Here is a 22,208-nt window from a genome sequence, read left to right as displayed (position 1 = left end):
AGCTAACTAAACTAACTAGTTAAAATAGCAAATATGTGAATGCATCAGACACCGGATTTCAAGTAAGGGAATTGAGGTTGATAAAGCAAAAGTGGAGGTAATTGAAAAATTACCACCACCAACTAATGTTAAGGCAATCAAGAGTTTCTTAGGTCATGCAGGATTTTATAGAAGATTTATAAAGGATTTTTCTAAAATTGCTAAACCTCTAAGAAACCTCTTGGTTGCTGATGTTCCTTTTGTCTTTGACTCTGATTGTTTGCATGCTTTTGAAACTATGAAAGCAAACCTTACCTTTGCTCCCATTATAGCTCCCCCTGACTGGGATCTACCATTTGAATTAATGTGTGATGCTAGTGATTTTGCTATAGGAGCTGTTTTAGGACAGAGGCATGGTAAGCTTGTACATGTCATTTACTATGCCAGTCGTGTGTTAAATGATGTCCAAAAGAATTACATAACTACAGAAAGGGAATTATTAGTTGTTGTGTATGATGTTGATAAGTTTAGGTCCTATTTACTTGGTTCTAAGGTTATTATTTATACCGATCATGCTGCTTTGAAGTACCTTCTAATCAAATAGGATTCTAAACCAAGATTAATCAGATGGGTGTTGCTCCTTCAGGAGTTTGATATTGAGATAAAGGACAGGAAAGGGTCAGAGAATCAAGTAGCTGACCATCTCTCCAGAATTGAGCCTGAAGCAGGAGTACAACCACCCACAACTGTGACTGAGACGTTCCTGGATGAGCAATTGTTCCTCATTCAATAGGCATCATGATTTGCAGAGATTGCAAATTATAAGGCCATGAATTTCATCCCAAGGGATTATAGTAGGCAACAGGTGAAGAAGCTACTCACTGATGCAAAGTATTACATTTGGAAAGAACCATACCTTTTTAAAAGGTGTTCAGATGGGATCATCCGGAGGTGTGTCCCAGATGAAGAAAAATAGTAGATCCTTTGGCATTGTCATGGTTCTGAGTATGGAGGCCACTTTGGTGGTGAAAGGACAGCTACAAAGGTCCTTTAGAGCGGGTTTTACTAACCAACTCTCTTCAGGGACTCAAGAGCATTTGTAAAGCACTGTGACAGATGTGAGAAAGCCATGAATCTCCCTGCCAACCATGAAATGCCACAGCAGGGGATTCTTGAGGTTAAGTTGTTTGATGTGTGGGGTATTGATTTCATGGGACCTTTCCCACCCTCACATTCAAACAACTATATTCTAGTGGCAGTTGACTATGTGTCCAAGTGGGTGAAAGCTGTAGCTTTGCCCACTAATGATGCCAAAGTGGTAATGAGCTTTCTTCAGAGATACATCTTTAGCAGGTTTGGTGTCCCAAGGACACTCATTAGTGATGGAGGAAGCCATTTCTGCAACCAACAGCTGGACTCTCTTCTGCAGAGATATGGAGTCCGTCATAAAGTGGCGACCCCCTATCACCTTCAGACAAGTATATAGGTTGAAGTTTCCAACAGGGAACTTAAGAGGATTCTAGAGAAGACCGTCAGTACTTCAAGAAAGGACTGGTCTAGGAAGCTTGATGATGCTCTCTGGGCATACCGGATATCGTACAAGACTCTCATTGGCATGTCCCCTTATTAGTTGGTCTATGGCAAAGCCTGTCACTTGCCAGTTGAACTGGAGCATAAAGCTTACTGGGCAATCAGATACCTCAACCTTGATTCAGAAGCTGCAGGAATCAAGCGAATGCTTCAGCTAAATGAGCTTGATCAATTCAAATATTCAGCCTATGAGAATGCCAAGCTCTATAAGAAAATAACTAAGCTACTGTATGACAAGAAGATTGCCATCAGAGTCTTTGAGCCAGGACAAAGAGTGCTTCTATATAATTCAAGGCTCAAATTCTTTTCTGGGAAGCTGAAATCCCGATGGTCAGGACCGTTTGTGGTTACCAGAGCTTTACCATATGGTCATGTGGAAATACAAGAAGAGAATTCTGACAGAAAATTTACAGTGAATGGCCAGAGGTTGAAGCACTATCTTGGAGGCGAGATTGATCGCTGATGAGCGGATAATTTATACGCTTTTTGGCATTGTTTTTAGGTAGTTTTTAGTAAGTTCAAGCTACTTTTAGGGATGTTTTCATTAGTTTTTATGTTAAATTCACATTTCTGGACTTTACTATGAGTTTGTGTATTTTTCTGTGATTTCAAGTAATTTCTGGCTGAAATTGAGGGACTTGAGCAAAACTCTGATAGGAGGCTGACAAAGGACTGCTGATGTTGTTGGAATCTGACCTCCCTGCACTCGAAATGGATTTTCTGGAGCTACAGAACTCCAAATAGCACGATTTAACCGGCGTTGGAAAGTAGACATACAGAGCTTTCCAGCAATATATAATAGTCCATACTTTATTTGATATTTGACAACGTAAACTGGCGCTCAACGCCAGTTCCATGCTGCATTCTGGAGTCAAACGCCAGAAACACGTCACGAACCAGAGTTGAACGCCCAAAACACGTTACAACTTGGCGTTCAACTCCAAGATAAGCCTCAGCTCGTGGATAGATCAAGCTCAGCCCAAGCACACACCAAGTGGGCCCTAGAAGTGGATTTCTGCATCAATTACTTACTTCTGTAAACCATAGTAGCTAGTCTAGTATAAATAGGACTTTTTACTATCATATTAATGATCCTGGATCCTGAATTGTATTTTTGATCCTGTGATCACGTTTTGGGGGCTGGCCTCTTGGCCATGCCTGAACCTTTCACTTATGTATTTTCAACGGTAGAGTTTCTACACACCATAGATTAAGGGTGTGGAGCTCTGCTGTACCTCAAGTTTTAATGCAATTACTACTATTTCCTATTCAATTCTATTTATTCCTGTTCTAAGATATTCGTTGCACTTCAACTTGATGAATGTGATGATCCGTGACACTCATCATCATTCTCACCTATGAACACACGTGATTGACAACCACTTCTGTTCTACCTTAGGCCGAGCGCATATCTCTTGGATTCCTTAATCAGAATCTTCGTGGTATAAGCTAGATTGATGGCGGCATTCATGAGAATCCGGAAAGTCTAAACCTTGTCTGTGGTATTCTGAGTAGGATTATGGGATTGAATGACTGTGACGAGCTTCAAACTCGCGATTGCTGGGCATGATGACAAATGCAAAAGAATCAAGGGATTCTATTCCAACATGATCGAGAACCGACAGATGATTAGCCGTGCCGTGACAGAGCATTTGGATCTTTTTCACTGAGAGGATGGAATGTAGCCATTGACAACGGTGATGCCCTACATACAGCTTGCCATGGAAAGGAGTAAGAAGGATTGGATGAAAGTAGCAGGAAAGCAGAGATTCAAAAGGAACACAGCATCTCCATGGACTTATCTGAAATTCCTACCAGTGAGTTTACATAAGTATCTCTATCCTTTATTAATAAATTAATTATCTCTTTATATTTTCAAAAACCCACTAATCAATTATTATCCGCCTGACTGAGATTTACAAGATGACCATAGCTTGCTTCATACCAACAATCTCTGTGGGATCGACCCTTACTCACGTAAGGTATTACTTGGACGACCCAGTACACTTGCTGGTTAGTTGAGCGAGGTTGTAAGGTTATATTTAGACCATAGTATTGAGCACCAAGTTTTTGGGGCCATTACTGGGGAATTAATTTCGAACAATTCAAGCATGAATCACAATTTCGCCCACCAAGTTTTTGGCGCCATCGCCGGGGATTGTTTGAGTTTGGACAACTAACGGTTCGTCTTGTTGCTCAGATTAGGTAATTTTCTTTTCAAAAAGCTTTCAAAAATTTTTGAAAATTTTTTCTTTATTTTCGTTTTTCTAAAGAATATTTTTGAAAAAATAATAAAAATACAAAAAAATCATAAAATCATAAAAACTAAAAATATTTTGTGTTTCTTGTTTGAGTCTTGAGTCAATTTTTAAGTTTGGTGTCAATTGTATGCTTTTAAAATTTATGCATTATTTTTTTCGAAAATTCATGCATTCATGGTATTCTTCATGATCTTCAAGTTGTTCTTGACAAGTCTTCTTGTTTGATCTTGATGTTTTCTTGTTTTGTGTTGTTTGTTGTTTTTCATATGCATTTTTTGTTTGTTAGAGTCCATGCATTAAAGATTTCAAGTTTCGTGTCTTGCATGTTTTCTTTGCATCAAAAATTTTTCAAAATTATGTTCTTGATGTTCATCATGATCTTCATAGTGTTCTTGGTGTTCATCTTAACATTCATAGTGTTCTTGCATGCATTATTTGTTTTGATCCATAAAGAAAAGAGAAAAACACAAATAACGTTTTTAATTTTTCTCTCTCCTCATTAAAAATTCAAAAATAAAAAAATATCTTTTCCTTATTTCTCTCCTAATTTTCGAAAATTTGAGTTGACTTAGTCAAAAATTTTTAAAATTAGTTGTTTCTCATGAGTCAAGTCAAATTTTCAATTCTAAAAATCTTATCTTTTCAAAATCTTTTTCAAAAATCATATCTTTTCAATTTTATCTTTTTTTTTTCGAAAATTTTCAAAAATATTCTTTAAAATGTTTTTCAAAATCTTTTTCTTAATTTTATCATAATTTTCGAAAATTCACTAACAATTAATGTGATTGATTCAAAAATTTGAAGTTTGTTATTTTCTTGTTAAGAAAGGTTCAATCTTTAAATTCTAGAATCTTATCTTTTAGTTTCTTGTTAGTCAAGTAATTAATTTTAATTTTAAAATCAAATCTTTTTCAAAATATCTTTTTCATTTTTTTAATCATATATCTTATCTTATATTTTTATCTTATCTTTTTATCATATCTCTTTCAAAATTTTATCTTTTTCAAATTTTGATTTCAAAATATCTTATCTAAACTTATCTTCTTATCTTTTTCAAATTTGACTTTAATATCTTTTTCAACTAACTATTTGACTTTTTGTTTGTTTCTTATCTTTTTCAAAAACCACCTAACTACTTTTCCTTCTCTAATTTTCAAAAATATCTCATCTCTTTTTCAAAAATTCTTTTTAACTAATTGTTTTAAATTTTAATTATATCTTATCTTTGATTTCCGAAAATCACTAACCACTTTTTCAAAATTATTTTTGAAATTCTCTATCTCCCCTTTCTCTATTTATTTATTTATTTACTAACACTTCTCTTCATCTCTTTTCATCTCAGATCACTACCTCTATCCTTACCCATTCTTCTTCACTCTTCTTCCCTTTCTTCTTCTACTAACAACAAGGATCCTCTTTACTGTGACATAGAGGATTCCTCTTTCTTTTCTTGTTCTCTTCTTTCCTATATGAGCAGGAACAAGGAAAAAGACACTCTTGTTGAAGCTGATCCAGAACCTGAAAGGACTCTGAAGAGGAAACTAAGAGAAGCTAAATTACAAACCAGAGGCAACCTTTCTAAAATTTTCGAACAAGAGAAGGAGATGGCAGCCGAACCTAACAACAATAATGCAAGGAGAATGCTTGGTGACTTCACAAAACCAAAGTCCAAATTTGATGGAAGAAGCATCTCTATTCCTGCCATTGGAGCTAAAAATTTTGAGCTTAAGCCTCAACTAGTTGCTTTAATGCAACAGAACTGCAAGTTTTATGGACTTCCATCTGAAGATCCTTACCAGTTTTTAACTGAGTTCTTGCAGATTTGTGAGACTGTTAAGACGAATGAAGTAGATTCTGAAGTCTACAGACTCATGCTTTTCCCTTTTGCTGTAAGAGACAGAGCTAGAACATGGTTGGACTCACAACCTAAAGATAGCCTAGACTCCTGGGATAAGCTGGTCACGGCCTTCTTGGATAAATTCTTTCCTCCTCAAAAGCTGAGCAAGCTTAGAGTGGATGTCCAGACCTTCAAGAAAAAAGATGGTGAATCCCTCTATGAAGCTTGGGAAAGATACAAGCAAATGACCAAAAAGTGTCCTTTTGACATGTTTTCAGAATGGACCATATTAGATATATTCTATTATGGTCTATCTGAATTTTCCAAGATGTCATTGGACCATTCTGCAGGTGGATCTATTCACCTAAAGAAAACGCCTGAAGAGGCTCAAGAACTTATTGACATGGTTGCAAATAACCAATTCATGTACACTTCTGAGAGGAATTCCGTGAATAGTGGGACGCCTCAGAGGAAGGGAGTTCTTAAAATTAATACTCTGAATGCCATATTGGCTCAGAATAAAGTGTTGACTCAGCAAGTCAACATGATCTCTCAAAGTCTGAATGGATGGCAAACTGCATCCAACAGTACTAAAGAGGCAGCTTTTGAAGAAGCTTATGATCCTGAGAACCCTGCAATGGCAGAGGTTAATTACATGGGTGAACCTTATGGAAACACCTATAACTCATCATGGAGAAATCATCCAAATTTCTCATGGAAGGATCAATAAAAGCCTCAATAAGGCTTTAACAATGGTGGAAGAAATAGGCTCAGTAATAACAAGCCTTTTCCATCATCTTCTCAGCAACAGACAGAAAATTCTGAACAGAGCCCCTCTAATTTAGCAAACTTAGTCTCTGATCTGTCAAAAGCCACTTTAAATTTCATGAGTGAAACAAGATCCTCCATTAGAAATCTGGAGGCACAAGTGGGCTAGCTGAGTAAGAAAGTCATTGAAACTCCTCCCAGTATTCTCCCAAGAAATACAGAAGAAAATCCAAAAGGAGATTGCAAGGCCATTGAAGTAATCAATATGGCCGAATGCACAAGGGAGGAGAAGGACGAAAATCCTAGTGAGGAAGACCTCTTGGGACGTCCTTCAAGCAAGAAGGAGTTCCCTATTGAGGACCCAAAGGGAACTGAGGCTCATATAGAGACCATAGAGATCCCACTAAATCTCCTTCTGCCATTCATGAGCTCTGAAGACTATTCTTCCTCAGAAGAGGATGAAGATGTGACTGGAGAGCAAGTTGCTCAATATCTAGGAGCTATCATGAAGCTGAATGCCAAGTTGTTTGGTAATGAGACTTGGGAAGGTGAACCCCCCTGCTTATTAGTGAACTAGATACTTGGATTCAAAAAACTTTACCTTAAAAGAGACAAGATCCTGGTAAATTCTTAATACCCTGTACCATAGGCACCATGACCTTTAACAAGGCTCTGTGTGACCTGGGGTAAGGGATAAATCTTATGCCACTCTTTGTAATGGAGAAACTGGAGATCATTGAGGTACAGCCTGCCTTATTCTCACTGCAATTGGTAGACAAGTCAGTAAGACAAGCTTATGGATTAGTAGAGGACGTGTTAGTAAAGGTTGAAGGCCTTTACATCCCTGCTGATTTCATAATCTTAGACACTAGGAAGGAAGAAGATGAATGCATCATCCTTGGAAGACCCTTCCTAGCCACAGCAGAAGCTGTGATTGATGTTAGCAGAGGAAAATTAGTTCTTCAATTGAATGGGGACTACCTTGTGTTTAAAGCTCAAGGACCTTCCTCTGCAACCATAGAGAGGAAGCATGAAAAGCTTCTTTCAGTACAGAGCCAAAAAGAGCCCCCACAGTCAAACTCTAAGTTTGGTGTTGGGAGGCCACAACCAAACTCTAAGTTTGGTGTTGAGAAGCCCTCTCATTCAAACTCTAAGTTTGGTGTTGGGAGGCCCTCATCATGCTCTGAATACCTGTAAGGCTCTATGAGAGCCCACTGTCAAGCTAATGACATTAAATAAGCGCTTGTTGGGAGGCAACCCAATTTTTATATATCTAATTTTAATTTTATTTTATTGTTATTTTGTGTTTTATTAGGTTAATGATCATGTGGAGTCACGAAAAAATTATTAAATTTAAAAACAGAATCAAAAACAGCAGAAGAAAAATCACACCCTTGAGGAAAGAACTTACTGGCGTTTAACACCAGTAAGGTGCATCTGGCTGGCGTTCAACGCCAGAACAGAGCATGTTTCTGGCGCTGAACGCCAGAAACAAGCAACATCCTGGCGTTTGAACGCCAGAAATGTGGCTTGCGGAAAGCTGGCGCTGAACGCTAGTAACAAGCATGGAACTGGCGTTCAACGCCAGAAACATGCTACACATGGGCATTGAACGCCCAGAGTGTGCATCACTTCGGCGTTTAAACACCAGAATGGTGTGCAAAGGCATTTTACATGCCTAATTGGTGCAGGGATGTAAATCCTTGACACCTCAGGATCTGTGGACCCCACATGATCATCTCAGGATCTGTGGACCCCACAGGATCCCCACCTAACATATTCTCCTCTCTTCTCAACATTCATTCTCTCTTTCCAATAAACACACTTCCCAACAACTTCAATCTCTCTTCCCAATTACCCCCTTCACCACTCACATCCATCCACTCTTCCCCATAAACCTGATGCAATTGCATATTTACTATATTAGCTAGTTAGTTTAGTTGGTTTTAGCTTTGTTTCATTCATTTTCTCTAAATAAACAAGTCTTTTTATGAGTTTGGTATTCATGCATGAGAATACCAAGGAACATGTGATTTTAGCCAAATTTGTGCAAAGAATTCAAGGAGTTGACAAATGAATTAGCATGAATGAATCTCTTGAAAATTGTTGCATAGAATGGCAAAACTTTGAAGCAAATTCTTTGGTTAATGATAGGTAATGAAGCAAGAAGGTCATGGAGCAAGAATTGGAGCAAGAAGCCTTGAGAATACATCAAGCTTGGCAAGGAGGCAGAGGACTTGCACGTTGCCAACTTGGAGGAAAGGTGAGTTGTTGAAGGCAACGCCAAGGCAGCCCTGGAGAGCAAATGTTGGCGTTGCCAACTTGGAGAAAAGGGTGAGTTGTTGAAGGCAACGCCAAGGCAGCCCTGGAGAGCACACTTGGGCGTTGCCAACTTGGAGAAAGGAGTGAGTTTTTATGGGCAACGCAGGCAAGCAAAGAGTTGAGCCAAGGAGAGTGTCGAGGGCGTTGCCAACGCCAGGAACCATAGGCGTGTCCCTAGGCAACGCCACACAAGCAAGGCTTGGCTCAGGAGGAGAGGAAGCTGGCGTTGCCAACGCCAGGAACAAGGGACGTGTTCTTTGGCAACGCACACAAGCAAGCTTGGCCCAGGAGGAGGAGAAGCTGGCGTTGCCAACGCCAAGAACCATAGGCGTTATTCAAGGCAACGCCAAGCAATCTTGGGGAGCTAGTTCAGAGCCTCGAGCACGTTGCCAGCCTAAAAATGAGGGGCGTGTTTGAGGACAACGCAGGCAAGCAACGCTGAATGGAAAACTTGGCCCAGGAAAGGGAGGTGCACGTTGCCAACGCCAAGTTATGAAGGCGTGTTCCTTGGCAACGTAGCAAGCAACTTTGGCACCATAGGAAAGCTCGAGCACGTTGTTGAGCTGGGAGAGCATGGGCGTGTTCCTTGGCAACGCATGCAAGCTTGGAGTATGGGCACACGAGAGCGTTGCTAACTTGGAAATGAACTGGCGTGTTCATCAACAACGCCAGGGACAAGACTCTGGGCCAACAAATAGGAGCACGTTGCCAACGCCATTTTCATTGGCGTGTTCTAAGGCAACGCCAGGAAGGAATGCTTGGCTAGGCACCAAGTTTTGGAGCTCAACCACGTTGCCAACGCTAGGAAGCATAGGCGTGTTCAAGGACAACGCCAAGCAACAAGCATAGAGCCTTGAGGAAGGCTCGAGCACGTTGCCAACGCCAGCTTCCAAAGGCGTGTTTGGGGGCAACGCAGCAAGCAAAGTTAGGCAAGGAAGCTCACATGAAGAGGCACTCGAGCACGTTGCCAACGCCAGCTTCTAAAGGCGTTTCCTAAGGCAACGTGACAAGCAAAATTGAAGGCTAGAGATTAGCCCTGGAGGGAGCACGAGCACGTTGCCAACGTGCTAACAAGGGGGCGTGTTTGGTGACAACGCCAGCCTCATGTCTCTGCCTTGGGAGGCTAGGCACGTTGCCAACGTGGGAGGATAGGTGCGTTTTTGGCAACAACTTGGCAGCTTGACCTTACCTTCTTTGAGGAAGCATAACTTGAGCTAGGAAAGTCCAAATGAGGTGATTCCAGTGGCATTGGAAAGTAGACTTCAAGAGCTTTCCAATGATGTATAATAGTTCATATTGAAGCAGAGGATTGACACTCAAACTCTGGGCTACATTTAGCATGAAAGTAGAGTCAAGAAAGAGAGAAGCAAGTTGTTAGCAACAACTTGGGCTAGCAACGCCCAAGTCTGAAAGTTAACTCCCAGGAAAATTTGATGCACGTTGCCAACGTGCATTAAGGCTAGCGTTATTGGCAAAAACGCCAAGCCATTGGGCCAGAAACATGATGAATGAACTCCTCTTTCCAAGTCTAGCAACACCTCTTCCATTGAGCCAAGAATTCAACAAAGAGGAAGCCCATATTACTAACCCAATTAAAGATCTTTGAAGGGGTTTTGGGACTAATATAAATAGAGATTGAGTTTGTACTTTGAAGGGACTTTTGGACACTTAGAATTTTATACTTTTAGCACTTTTACTTGGAGAACTCTCTAGCACTTCCGGGAGGATACCCGGAGAGCTAATTTGGTTTTTTTTGGAACTTTTCTTCTTCAGTTTTAAGCTTTAAGCATTTCCTTATTCTTCTTCTTCTTTTCTGGACACTTAGTTTAGTTTTTATTGATGGCAATTGTTGTTAAAATTGGAGCTATGACTCACTAAACCCCACTTTCATTAGGGGGAAGAGCTCTGCTTGTTTGAATGCATTGATGAACTCCTCTTTTCCTCCTCAATTCTAGTGGTTAATCCAAAGAGGAAACTCTTGTTCTTCAAAGATTCAACCACCATCGAGAGAGGGGTTAATCTATGTGAATTGTGTGGTGAATTTGAGGAATGAGCCACATAATTCAGTTTAGAGTTCATCCTTTCATGATTCCCTTAATCAATACACCTTGGTTGGTATGTGAGATGTAACTTTCCTTGGTTGAGATTATGGGAATTGTGTGGCTGGATTAGAATTGAGCTTCATCTCTTCTCATGAACAACTAGATCACGAGAGTGGCAATTGGTTATGTTGAGAGAAATTGAATCACCAAGAGATTGGGATTCAATTACCCACTTGCCATGGATCTATACCCATGATTGAGAAGGATTTGACTAACATCAATTCATGAAAACTTGCATCTCTGATCCCTAATGATCCTCTCCACCATCAATTCTTATTTCTTTTGCTTCTAGTTGTTTGACTACCCATAACCCAATTCCCTTCTACATTTTTGCAATTTATTATTCTTGTCATTTACATTCTGTCTCTTTATTTCTTGCTCTTATGCTCTTTAAATTTCTGCAACCTTTAATTCCTTGCAATTTATCTTTGATGTCATTTAAGTTTCTTGCATTTTAAGTTTCAGTTATTTACTTTCATTTTATTTCTATATTCCTGTTCTTTAAATTCCTTGCCATTTAAATTCCTGCAATTATGTTCAAAAGTCACAATGCTCATAAAATCAAAATTATGTTCGCTTGACTAAATTTACCATTTAACTAAAGTTGCTTAATCTACTAATCCTCGTGGGATCGACCTCACTCCTAGTGAGTCTTATTACTTGATACGATCCGGTATACTTGCCGGTTGTACGTGAAATTAAATTTTTACGTATCAAGTTTTTGGCGCCGTTGCCGGGGATTGGAAAAGATTGACAATGATTAAGTGAAAGGTGGTTTAGATTAAGTAATTTTTTTTAGTGTTTTTGTTAAGCCCACTAACTGTTTGATACTTTGTTTCACTAACTCCAATTCCACTCTAGTTCTAGAGTATTTCACTTGTAATTCTGGTTTTGTTTGTGTATGTCAGGAGCTAATAGACTTAATACTGAGGACGACGAGAGAACCCTCCGAAGGATAAGAAGAGCAGAAAGAGGAAAGGGAATAGTTGGTGAAGAGGAGTCAGAGGGAGAAGATCAAGTCATGGAGGATGAGATGCACAATCCTCCTGGAGGGGTCAACAACAATGATGGACCACCTAGAAGGGTGCTATCCTCTTATACCATCCCTGATCCAAGACATTGTGGGAGCAGTATTGCCACTCCAAGTGTTCAGGCCAATAACTTTGAGTTAAAATCCCAACTCATCACTTTGGTACAAAACAACTGCTCCTATGGAGGGGGACCTCTTGAAGACCCAAATCAACATTTGTCTGTTTTTCTGAGGATATGCAACACAGTGAAGACAAATGGAGTGCATCCAGATGTCTACAAACTGCTGCTATTCCCATTCTCTTTGAGGGACAAGGCCACTCAATGGCTAGAGTCATTCCCCAAGGAAAGCCTCGACAATTGGAATGACCTGATGGGCAGATTTCTAGCAAAGTTCTACCCACCTCAAAGAATCATCAAGTTGAAGACAGAGGTTCAAACTTTCAGGCAAATGGAAGGGGAGTCATTGTATGAAGCCTGGGAAAGATATAAGGAACTAATGAGAAGATGTCCACCTGATATGTTTAGTGACTGGGTCAAACTCCAAAACTTCTATGAAGGTTTAAGCTTAGAAGCAAGGAAGGGGCTAGACTACTCATCAGGAGGATCACTCAACATGATGAAAACTGCTGAGGAGGCTCAAGACCTCATTGAGATTGTGGCAAACAATCAGTATTATTACTCATCAGAGAGGCAACATAACCCGGCCCCAAAGAAAGGCGTAATGGAGCTTGAAGGTGTTGACGCTATCTTGGCACAAAATAAGTTAATGCACCAACAAATCCAACAACAAATGGAAATGATAACAAAGAGAATGGATGGTTTCCAGCTAGCATCAGTGAACACAACAAATCAACCATCACTTGAATGGAGCCAAGGTGAAGGGACCACTGTTGAACAGCCACAAGAACAAGTTCAATACATGCAAAATACTTCAAATTCTCAGGATGAATTTCATGGTGATACATACAACCCCTCTTAGAAAAATCATCCCAATCTAAGGTGGGGTGAAAACCATTGGCAAAAGAACAACAGCCACAACCACACCCGTAACACAAATAACCAAAATCACCATGCCACCAACACTAACCAATATAGAAAAACACAAAACACATATCAACCACCTCATAATAACTCACAAACTCACCAAAGAAACTTTCCTGCACCAACATCCAACGCACAGAATTACCACACTAATCCACCCAACAACTTTCAACAACAATCAACCTCCATCATATCCCCAATTGACCATCATGAGACTAGAATTTCAAGTCTTGAAGCAACCCTGCAAGCACTTGCTCAAACCACTCAAGCCTTAGCTAAGGGACAAAAGGAACATGAGGTCACCATGAAGAATATTGAGAGACAAGTGGGACAATTAGCCAAACAAGCCGAGCAACCAACCAATGTTCTCCCAAGTGATACAATACCCAACCCAAGAGAAGAATGTAAAGCTCTGCAGTTAAGGAGTGGCAAGGTAGTTGGTGAAAGTTCGAATAAAGAAGCAACAAAACTCAAAGAGCGAGACACAGTGGGGATACAAGTGGAAAGGCAGGATGAAGAAAAGGATTCAACATCTAACAAAGGCAAAGAGGCTGTCAAGCCACAAGGCAAGCCACCCAGTCAAGGAAGCAACCATGATAGCAAGGAGAGTGTGAATCCACAACAAGAAAACAAAAATGAAGGAGTAAAAGCCTATGTACCCAAGCTTCCGTACCCAACTAGGATACATAAAGGAGCAAAGGACCAACAATTCCCAAGGTTCTTAGAAATCTTCAAGAAACTTGAAATCAACATCCCATTGGCAGAAGCTCTGGAACAGATGCCATTATATGCAAAGTTTCTTAAGGAATTGATCACCAAGAAGAGAAGTTGGCAAGAAAAAGAAACGGTGATTCTCACTCAAGAGTGCAGTGCCATCATTCAAAAGGGACTACCCCCAAAACTCAAAGATCCTGGCAGCTTCCCCATACCCTGCACGATTGGGAGCATGGCCATTGACAAATCACTTTGTGACTTGGGAGCAAGCATTAACCTAATGCCCCTTACCATGATGAAGAAAATGATGATTGAAGAGCTTAAACCCACAAGGATGTCACTCCAACTTGCTGACAGATCCATTAAAATACCAAATGGAGTAGTTGAGAACCTCTTGGTGAAGGTGGGAAACTTCATATTCCCAGCTGATTTTGTGGTCCTAGACATGGATGAAGAGGGAAACAATTCAGTTATTCTTGGTAGACCCTTCTTGGCTACAGCTAGAACAATCATTGATGTGGAAAAGGGGAAAATGATTTTTAGAGTGCATGATGAGCAAATGACCATAAATGTTTTCAAAGCCATGCAACACCCCGTTGAGAAAGAAAGTTGCATGAGGATTGATGTAGTGGATTCGTTGGTTGAAGAGGTACTTGACACAAACCATCAAGTGAAACGGGAGGAAGTCCAGAATGTTCAAGGACAAGAAGAGAACAAATTGGAAGCATCAGAGGAACCAAGTGAAGCTATGAAAGAAGAGGCATCACAGCAAGAGTTGAAACCACTACCTCCTCATCTTAAATATGCATTTCTTGGTGAAAAGGACAGCTTCCCAGTGATCATAAATTCTACATTGAGTGCAGAGGAAGAAGAAAAGCTCCTTGTAGTATTGAAAGCTCACAAAGAGGCGTTGGGATGGACCATTGATGACTTGAAAGGCATAAGCCCTGCCATATGCATGCACAAGATACTTCTAGAGGAGAATTCCAAACCAGTGGTACAACCCCAAAGAAGATTGAATCCCACAATGAAGGAGGTTGTTCAAAAGGAAGTCCTGAAGTTGTGTAAAGCTGGGATCATCTACCCTATATCTGACAGCCCGTGGGTCAGTCCAGTGTAAGTAGTACCTAAGAAAGGGGGGATGCCTGTCATTATTAATGAGAAGAATGAGCTTATTCCAACACGAACAGTGACAGGGTGGAGAATGTGCATAGACTATAGGAAGCTGAATGATGCCACACGAAAAGATCACTTTCCTCTCCCTTTCATTGACCAGATGCTTGAAAGGTTGGCTGGCCATGCCTATTACTGTTTTCTTGATGGATATTCTGGGTATAACCAGATAGTGGTTGACCCCATGGATCAAGAGAAGACTTCCTTTACTTGTCCCTTTGGAGTCTTTGCATACAGGAGAATGCCATTTGGACTGTGTAATGCCCCAGCTACCTTTCAAAGGTGCATGCTATCAATCTTCTCAGACATGGTAGAAAAATTTATTGAAGTATTTATGGATGATTTCTCTGTTTTTGGTGATTCTTTCAATACCTGCTTGCACCATCTTACCTTAGTCTTGAAAAGGTGCCAAGAAACCAATTTAGTTTTGAATTGGGAGAAATGCCATTTCATGGTACCCGAAGGCATCGTTCTTGGTCATAAAATTTCAAGAAAGGGTATAGAAGTTGACAAGGCAAAAGTAGAAATTATAGAAAAACTTCCTTTGCCAACTAGTGTGAAAGCCGTTAGAAGTTTCTTAGGGCATGCTGGATTTTATAGGAGATTCATCAAAGATTTTTCCAAAATAGCAAAGCCACTAAGCAATTTGCTGGTGGTAGACAATCCTTTTCTCTTTGATGATGAGTGTAAACAGGCTTTTGAAACTCTAAAAGCTAAGCTCACCACAGCACCAATCATCACACCCCGAAGTTGGGGACTACCTTTTGAACTCATGTGTGATGCAAGTAACCTTGCAATTGGTGCTGTGTTGGGGCAGAGGAAGGAAAAGAAGCTTCATGTTATCTACTATGCAAGTATGGTATTGAATGAAACTCAAAAAAACTACACTACAACAGAGAAAGAGCTACTAGCTGTGGTATATGCTTTTGATAAGTTTAGACAATATTTGATTGGATCTAAAGTTTTAGTGTATACTGACCATGCTGCTCTTAAGTATCTTATGTCAAAACAGGATGCCAAACCAAGGCTAATCAGATGGGTGCTACTCCTACAAGAGTTTGACATTGAGATAAAAGATAGAAAGGGCAATGAAAATCAAGTTACTGACCACTTATCAAGGCTACCACAAGATGTATGCCAGGACAACCTTCCATCAATAAATGAAGAATTTCCAGATGAACATCTCTTGCAAATCCAACATGTCCCTTGGTTTGCAGATATGGCCAACTACAAGGCGGGGAGAATCATTCCACAAGAGTACACAAAACAACAAGTCAAGAAGCTGCTACATGAGGCTAAGTTCTTCTTCTGGGATGAACCATTCTTGTTCAAAAGATGCCCAGATGGAATGATAAGAAGATGTGTGTCAGAAGGTGAGATGAAGGACATACTATGGCATTGTCACAACTCTAGTTATGGTGGTCATTTTGGAGCTGAAAGAACGGCTGCAAAGGTCCTTCAAAGTGGTTTCTACTGGCCTTTAATCTTCAAGGATGCTAGAGAGTTTGTGAGCCAATGCAATGAATGTCAAAGAACAGGGGGTTTGTCAAAGAAAAATGAGATGCCTCAAAAGTTCATTTTGGAAGTGGAACTCTTTGATCTGTGGGGAATAGACTTCATGGGACCTTTTCCTCCATCTTACACATTCAAATACATTTTGGTAGCAGTAGAGTATGTCTCCAAATGGGTAGAAGCAATAGCCACCACCACATGTGATACCAACGTGGTCTTGCAATTCCTCAAGAAGAACATCTTCACTAGATTTGGAGTGCCCAAAGGACTTATAAGTGATGGGGGAAGCCACTTCTGCAACAAGCAACTAAATTCTTTACTCCACAAATATGGTGTTACTCACAAAGTAGCTACCCCATATCACCCACAAACCAATGGGCAAGCTGAACTTGCCAACAGAGAGCTAAAAAGGATTCTGGAGAAAACTGTGGGAACAACAAGAAAGGATTGGGTTAGGAAGCTGGATGATGCACTTTGGGCATACAGGACAGCCTTCAAGACACCCATAGGAAAATCTCCATTTCAGCTGGTGTATGGAAAGGCATGCCACCTCCCTGTGGAGCTTGAACATAAGGCCTTTTGGGCCACCAAACTTCTGAATTTAGATGCTCAAGCAGCAGGAGAGAAGAGGTTGTTACAACTCAATGAACTGGAGGAGTTCAGATTGGAGGCATATGAAAATGCCAGAATATACAAAGAAAGAACAAAGAGATGGCATGATAAGAAAATCTCTCAAAGAACATTCGAACCAGGCCAAAGGGTGTTGTTATTCAACTCAAGATTGAAGATTTTCCCTGGGAAGCTGAGGTCTAGATGGACTGGCCCATACACCATCATCAAAGTATCACCTCATGGCTATGTCGAATTACTTGATGAAGCCTCAAAACAAACCTTCACGGCTAATGGACATAGGGTGAAGCACTATTTTGGTGGCCCCTGGAGCAAGGAAGAAAGTGTGCAAATGCTAACATGATCAAGGAAGTTGCATTGTCAAGCTAAGGACAATAAACAAGCGCTTCATGGGAGGCAACCCATGCACAGGGAGTCCTTTATTTTCATACTTTAGTAATCAATAATGAGAGGTTGCATCATATGCATCTAAGGAAATAAAAAGTAGACTAGCACATAGTGAATGTAAGATACTAAGTTTGGTGTGGCCAATCTTGAAGTAATGGCAAAAGTTTGTTCTACAACACTTAGCCACAAACTAAGTTTGGTATCCGTACATACACGAAAATGCTAGACTATGAAAGTGCAATCATCTATGATTAGTTATATAAAAGCAACTAAAAAAAAAACCGAGAAAAAGAGATTGAAATAGCATACAATGTAGGTAAGATACTAAGTTTGGTGTGACCATCTTTGGAGTTAACTCCAAAGAAAACTTAGTCACAAACTAAGTTTGGTGTCTTTACATACATCAATAATGCTAGAAAAAGTAGAGTAGGGAATCAATTCATAAATTTTAATTTTTAGTCAACTTTACATAGGAATATCATCATAAGTTGTTAGCTAGTAATGTCACTTTAAGAATCCCAAGATTTTGGAATTTTGTTGCAGGAAAGAAAGAAAGAAGTGATGGAGAATCTTGGAGGGAGGTCACGGATACACAAGGAAGAGAATGTCACATGAGTCTTGAACTTTGTGCATTGGAAAAAACAACTCAACATGCATTGGGCACAAGGAAGCATGCTCCCCATGCTATGACCGAACCACTAGGACCATGCATCCCACCACGGAAATCACCAAAAACCGTTTTCCCCCCCACCAAACATCACTTTAAATACTTCAACCATATTCATCAAACCTCACTTTCTCCTCACTCATCCTTATACCTCTCCATCACCCCATTTCATCACCCGAACTCACACTCAACCTCCAACTCATTCCGTGTTTCACAAATTCTAGCCTTGAACCTCATCCTTACCCAACAAAACTCATGAAGCACTACATCTCTCCACATAACCGAAACACTCCACCCCCCCTCACCATCATTCTCTAGCTTGTCTAATTTACCTTGTCGTCATATACCTCTCCCATTCACGTTATTTTCTTTATGCTTGAGGACAAGCATTCACCTAAGTTTGGTGTGGGAGATTCAACCCTTGCAAGTGAATCTCAATGGCCTCATCATCAAGGGATAGGAGGGACAAGCAACCCATAGAAGATGAAGGACAAAATACCTTTGATCAAAGAAGATTCAAATCCAAACACAATGAGCGCATCTTTAGTTGGATGTCAAGCAAGGATGTTGTTCCGGAGTTACCTTTCAAGCTAAGGAAAGATGAATACTCTGAGTTACAAAAAATAATCAGGAAAAGGGGATGGGAGCTTCTCTGTAACCAACCTCAAGAAGTGAGCATGCTTCTCATCCACGAGTTCTACACTAATGTGATAAGAGAATTTGATGATGAAGAACCATACATGAGTTATGTAAGAGGTGTGACTGTTGATTTTAGTCCGGACACCATCAACAGGGTGCTAAAAGTCAAGCCAAAACGGTTCAAACAAGCTAGCTATGAAGAAAGGGTTGAAAATGACCCAAGATATATGGATGTGGTGAGTGACTTATGCAGAGTAGGCACGGATTGGGTGCTGGATTCACATGGACAACCACTCAAACTTCGGAGAGGTGATCTCATACCTCAAGCAAAAGGATGGCATGACATAGTGAGGAGATCATTGATCTCCACTTCAAATAATTCTGAGGTGACAGTGAATAGAGCAATAATGATCCACTGCATAATGAAAGGAGGGGAAATCAATGTTGGAGAAATTATAGCCAAGAACATCATTGACATAGCTCAAAAGGTCAAGCAGGACAGCTGGCTAGGATATCCTAGTACTATTCTGTGCTTATGTGAAGAAGCTAGAGTGCCTCTGGGAGAATTTGAAGAAACTGATGTGGTCTCTATTGGAAAACCTCTCACCCGAGAAAGATTAGAATTTGTCACCACAACCCAATTGGAAAGGCAACCTTTAGCAAGAAGGAAGAAAAGGAAAGAAGCAAGACAAGAGGAGGAGCCTCAAGAAATGGAAGAATCCCATACCTTAAACATGAATCAACTCCAAGCCGCCTTGGAAGGAATCTCTGGGCAATACTCACAAATTCAAAGAAGCCAAGAGGAACAAGCTCAACAACAAAGGGACCTTTGGCAGTTGATGGATCAACAAAGAGGGATTCAAGTTCAATGGATGAACCAACAAAATGAATATCAAACACACATGATGGAACTACAACAAGAACAATATGCCAAGATGCATGAAGCCATCAACAATTCAACTGCTGAATATGAAAAAGCCATGGAGAAAGTAATACAAGAACAAGCTCAACTAAGAAAAGAGCAAGCTCAGCAAAGGGAGCTTCTCCATAGGTTGGATGCTAGACATGATACATTTCACAAAGAGTTCAATGAAAGCAGAATGTTCAGGGAAGCCAGGCATAAGGACAGACTTGACTATGATATATGCACTCAAGAAAAGCTCAGTTACCTTTGTGGAGCACCCCCATTACTCAACCCACAAATTAAAAGTTTTAATAAAGCTCGCAAGATATTTGAAGAGCAGGAACTTGCAAGGGTGAGATTTAATGCTCAGAGGCTAAAGGAAACAATGATAAGCACAGGAGTATGGCAAAGAGAAGAGGGGGATTCAACAACAAAACAACAAGGAGAACTAAGAAGGAAAAAGAAAGAAGATCCAAAGGGGGACTCAACAACGAAACAACAAGGAGAGCTGAGAAAGAAAAAGAAAGAAGACCCAAAGGGCAAGGGAAAGCAAGGAGAATCAAGCAAAGAAAAAGGGACATGAAGACTAAAGGTGGTGAAGTTCCTTTGTTTTTCTTTATGCTTTAACAAATAAAGAAGATGTATGTCTGAAATATGGTATACCTTCTAGGATGCATTGTCTTTTGCATTTTCTTTTTGAAGCATTTTCCTTTATGTTGTTCATTCCATGCATCACTACTCATAGATTTGGAATGGTTGCTTGTCTTAAGTACTTTTACTTGTCAATGGAATAAAAGATGTAGTTTGAGCAAGAACAGAGAGAATTTTAGCTTAAAAAGAATCATGTTGTCCCATAAGAAAAGTGCTAGCACATATACATTTATTGTGAAAGAATCAAGGCTCAAGAAATTCAAAAGAATGCTTGCTTATACAAGACTAGTCGGTTAAGGGTCACAAGACTTTATAAGTAAAAGCACAAATAACCTTGACAATAAAGAAAACAGAAGACAAAGAATGGAAGGCTAGGCATCAATGACAAAATTTGGATATGTGTCTGTGGTGATTGATGTTAGGAGACATACTTGGGCTAGTAAATCCGAGGGGTGCTTCATCACCCGATAACTTGAGTTAACTAACTCGGGATTATCGATTGAAAACTCACAATCAAGAGTAGCTCTATAACAGAACATTTAGCAACCCAAAGAGGTGCTGGACACCACTATCCAAATAAAGTTTCAATGTTATATGCCTGTGATTGAATGTGTTAAGGAGAGAGGCTTGAGTTAGTAAATCTTTAAGAGTGTCTCAACACTTAACAACTTGAACCAACTGGTTTGGGATTGTTGATTGAAAGCTTATGCTAAAGAGCCGCCTTAAGACAAGATTTCGAGCTCATTTGAAATAAGAAGGAATATAAAAAAAAAAAGAGGAAAGCATCAAGTAAAGAATGGTTCAAGGATCATGTGCTACGGTATAGAAAAGGTCTAGTGAAGTTAACCAATTTAGTATTGAAGCAAGCATTTTAATTGAAAAAGTTGAATAGCCGTGTTCAATTACAATAAATTAATGATCACACAAGTGAGGATGACATGCTCAATGAGAAAAATACTCTCTGGTAAAACATTCAAGTCTTACATCTTAGATTCTTGTGACAAAGTCTCTTATATTTTGCTTGAGGACAAGCAACACTTTAAGTTTGGTGTTGTGATGCAATTGCATATTTACTATATTAGCTAGTTAGTTTAGTTGGTTTTAGCTTTGTTTCATTCATTTTCTCTAAATAAACAAGTCTTTTATGAGTTTTGTCTTCATGCATGAGAATACCAAGGAACATGTGATTTTAGCCAAATTTGTGCAAAGAATTCAAGGAGTTGACAAATGAATTAGCATGAATAAATCTCTTGAAAATTGTTGCATAGAATGGCAAAACTTTGAAGCAAATTCTTTGGTTAATGATAGGTAATGAAGCAAAAAGGTCATGGAGCAAGAATTGGAGCAAGAAGCCACATCAAGCTTGGCAAGGAGGCAGAGGACTTGCACGTTGCCAACTTGGAGGAAAGGTGAGTTGTTGAAGGCAACGCCAAGGCAGCCCTGGAGAGCAAATGTTGGCGTTGCCAACTTGGAGAAAAGGGTGAGTTGTTGAAGGCAACGCCAAGGCAGCCCTGGAGAGCACACTTGGGCGTTGCCAACTTGGAGAAAGGAGTGAGTTTTTATGGGCAACGCAGGCAAGCAAAGAGTTGAGCCAAGGAGAGTGTCGAGGGCATTGCCAATGCCAGGAACCATAGGCGTGTCCCTAGGCAACGCCACACAAGCAAGGCTTGGCTCAGGAGGAGAGGAAGCTGGCGTTGCCAACGCCAGGAACAAGGGACGTGTTCTTTGGCAACGCACACAAGCAAGCTTGGCCCAGGAGGAGGAGAAGCTGGCGTTGCCAACGCCAAGAACCATAGGCGTTATTCAAGGCAACGCCAAGCAATCTTGGGGAGCTAGTTCAGAGCCTCGAGCACGTTGCCAGCCTAAAAATGAGGGGCGTGTTTGAGGACAACGCAGGCAAGCAACGCTGAATGGAAAATTTGGCCCAGGAAAGGGAGGTGCACGTTGCCAACGCCAAGTTATGAAGGCGTGTTCCTTGGCAACGTAGCAAGCAACTTTG

General features: G+C 40.3%; 1 protein-coding gene across 1 annotated transcript; it reads left to right on the top strand.

Moving 5' to 3' along the window:
• The first annotated feature begins 1,361 nt into the window (after positions 1–1,361).
• Positions 1,362–2,032, top strand: LOC130966634 (uncharacterized). Its single transcript, XM_057891451.1, has 2 exons — positions 1,362–1,457; positions 1,610–2,032. The coding sequence occupies exons 1-2, from the start codon at positions 1,362–1,364 to the stop codon at positions 2,030–2,032; spliced, it is 519 nt and encodes a 172-aa protein (XP_057747434.1).
• Positions 2,033–22,208: the final 20,176 nt, after the last annotated feature.

Source organism: Arachis stenosperma, chromosome 3, assembly GCF_014773155.1.
Source record: "Arachis stenosperma cultivar V10309 chromosome 3, arast.V10309.gnm1.PFL2, whole genome shotgun sequence".
In the NCBI taxonomy this organism is placed as follows: Eukaryota; Viridiplantae; Streptophyta; class Magnoliopsida; order Fabales; family Fabaceae; genus Arachis; species Arachis stenosperma.
Note: the sequence above shows the minus strand (reverse complement) of the source record. Positions and strands in the feature narration are given on the sequence as shown.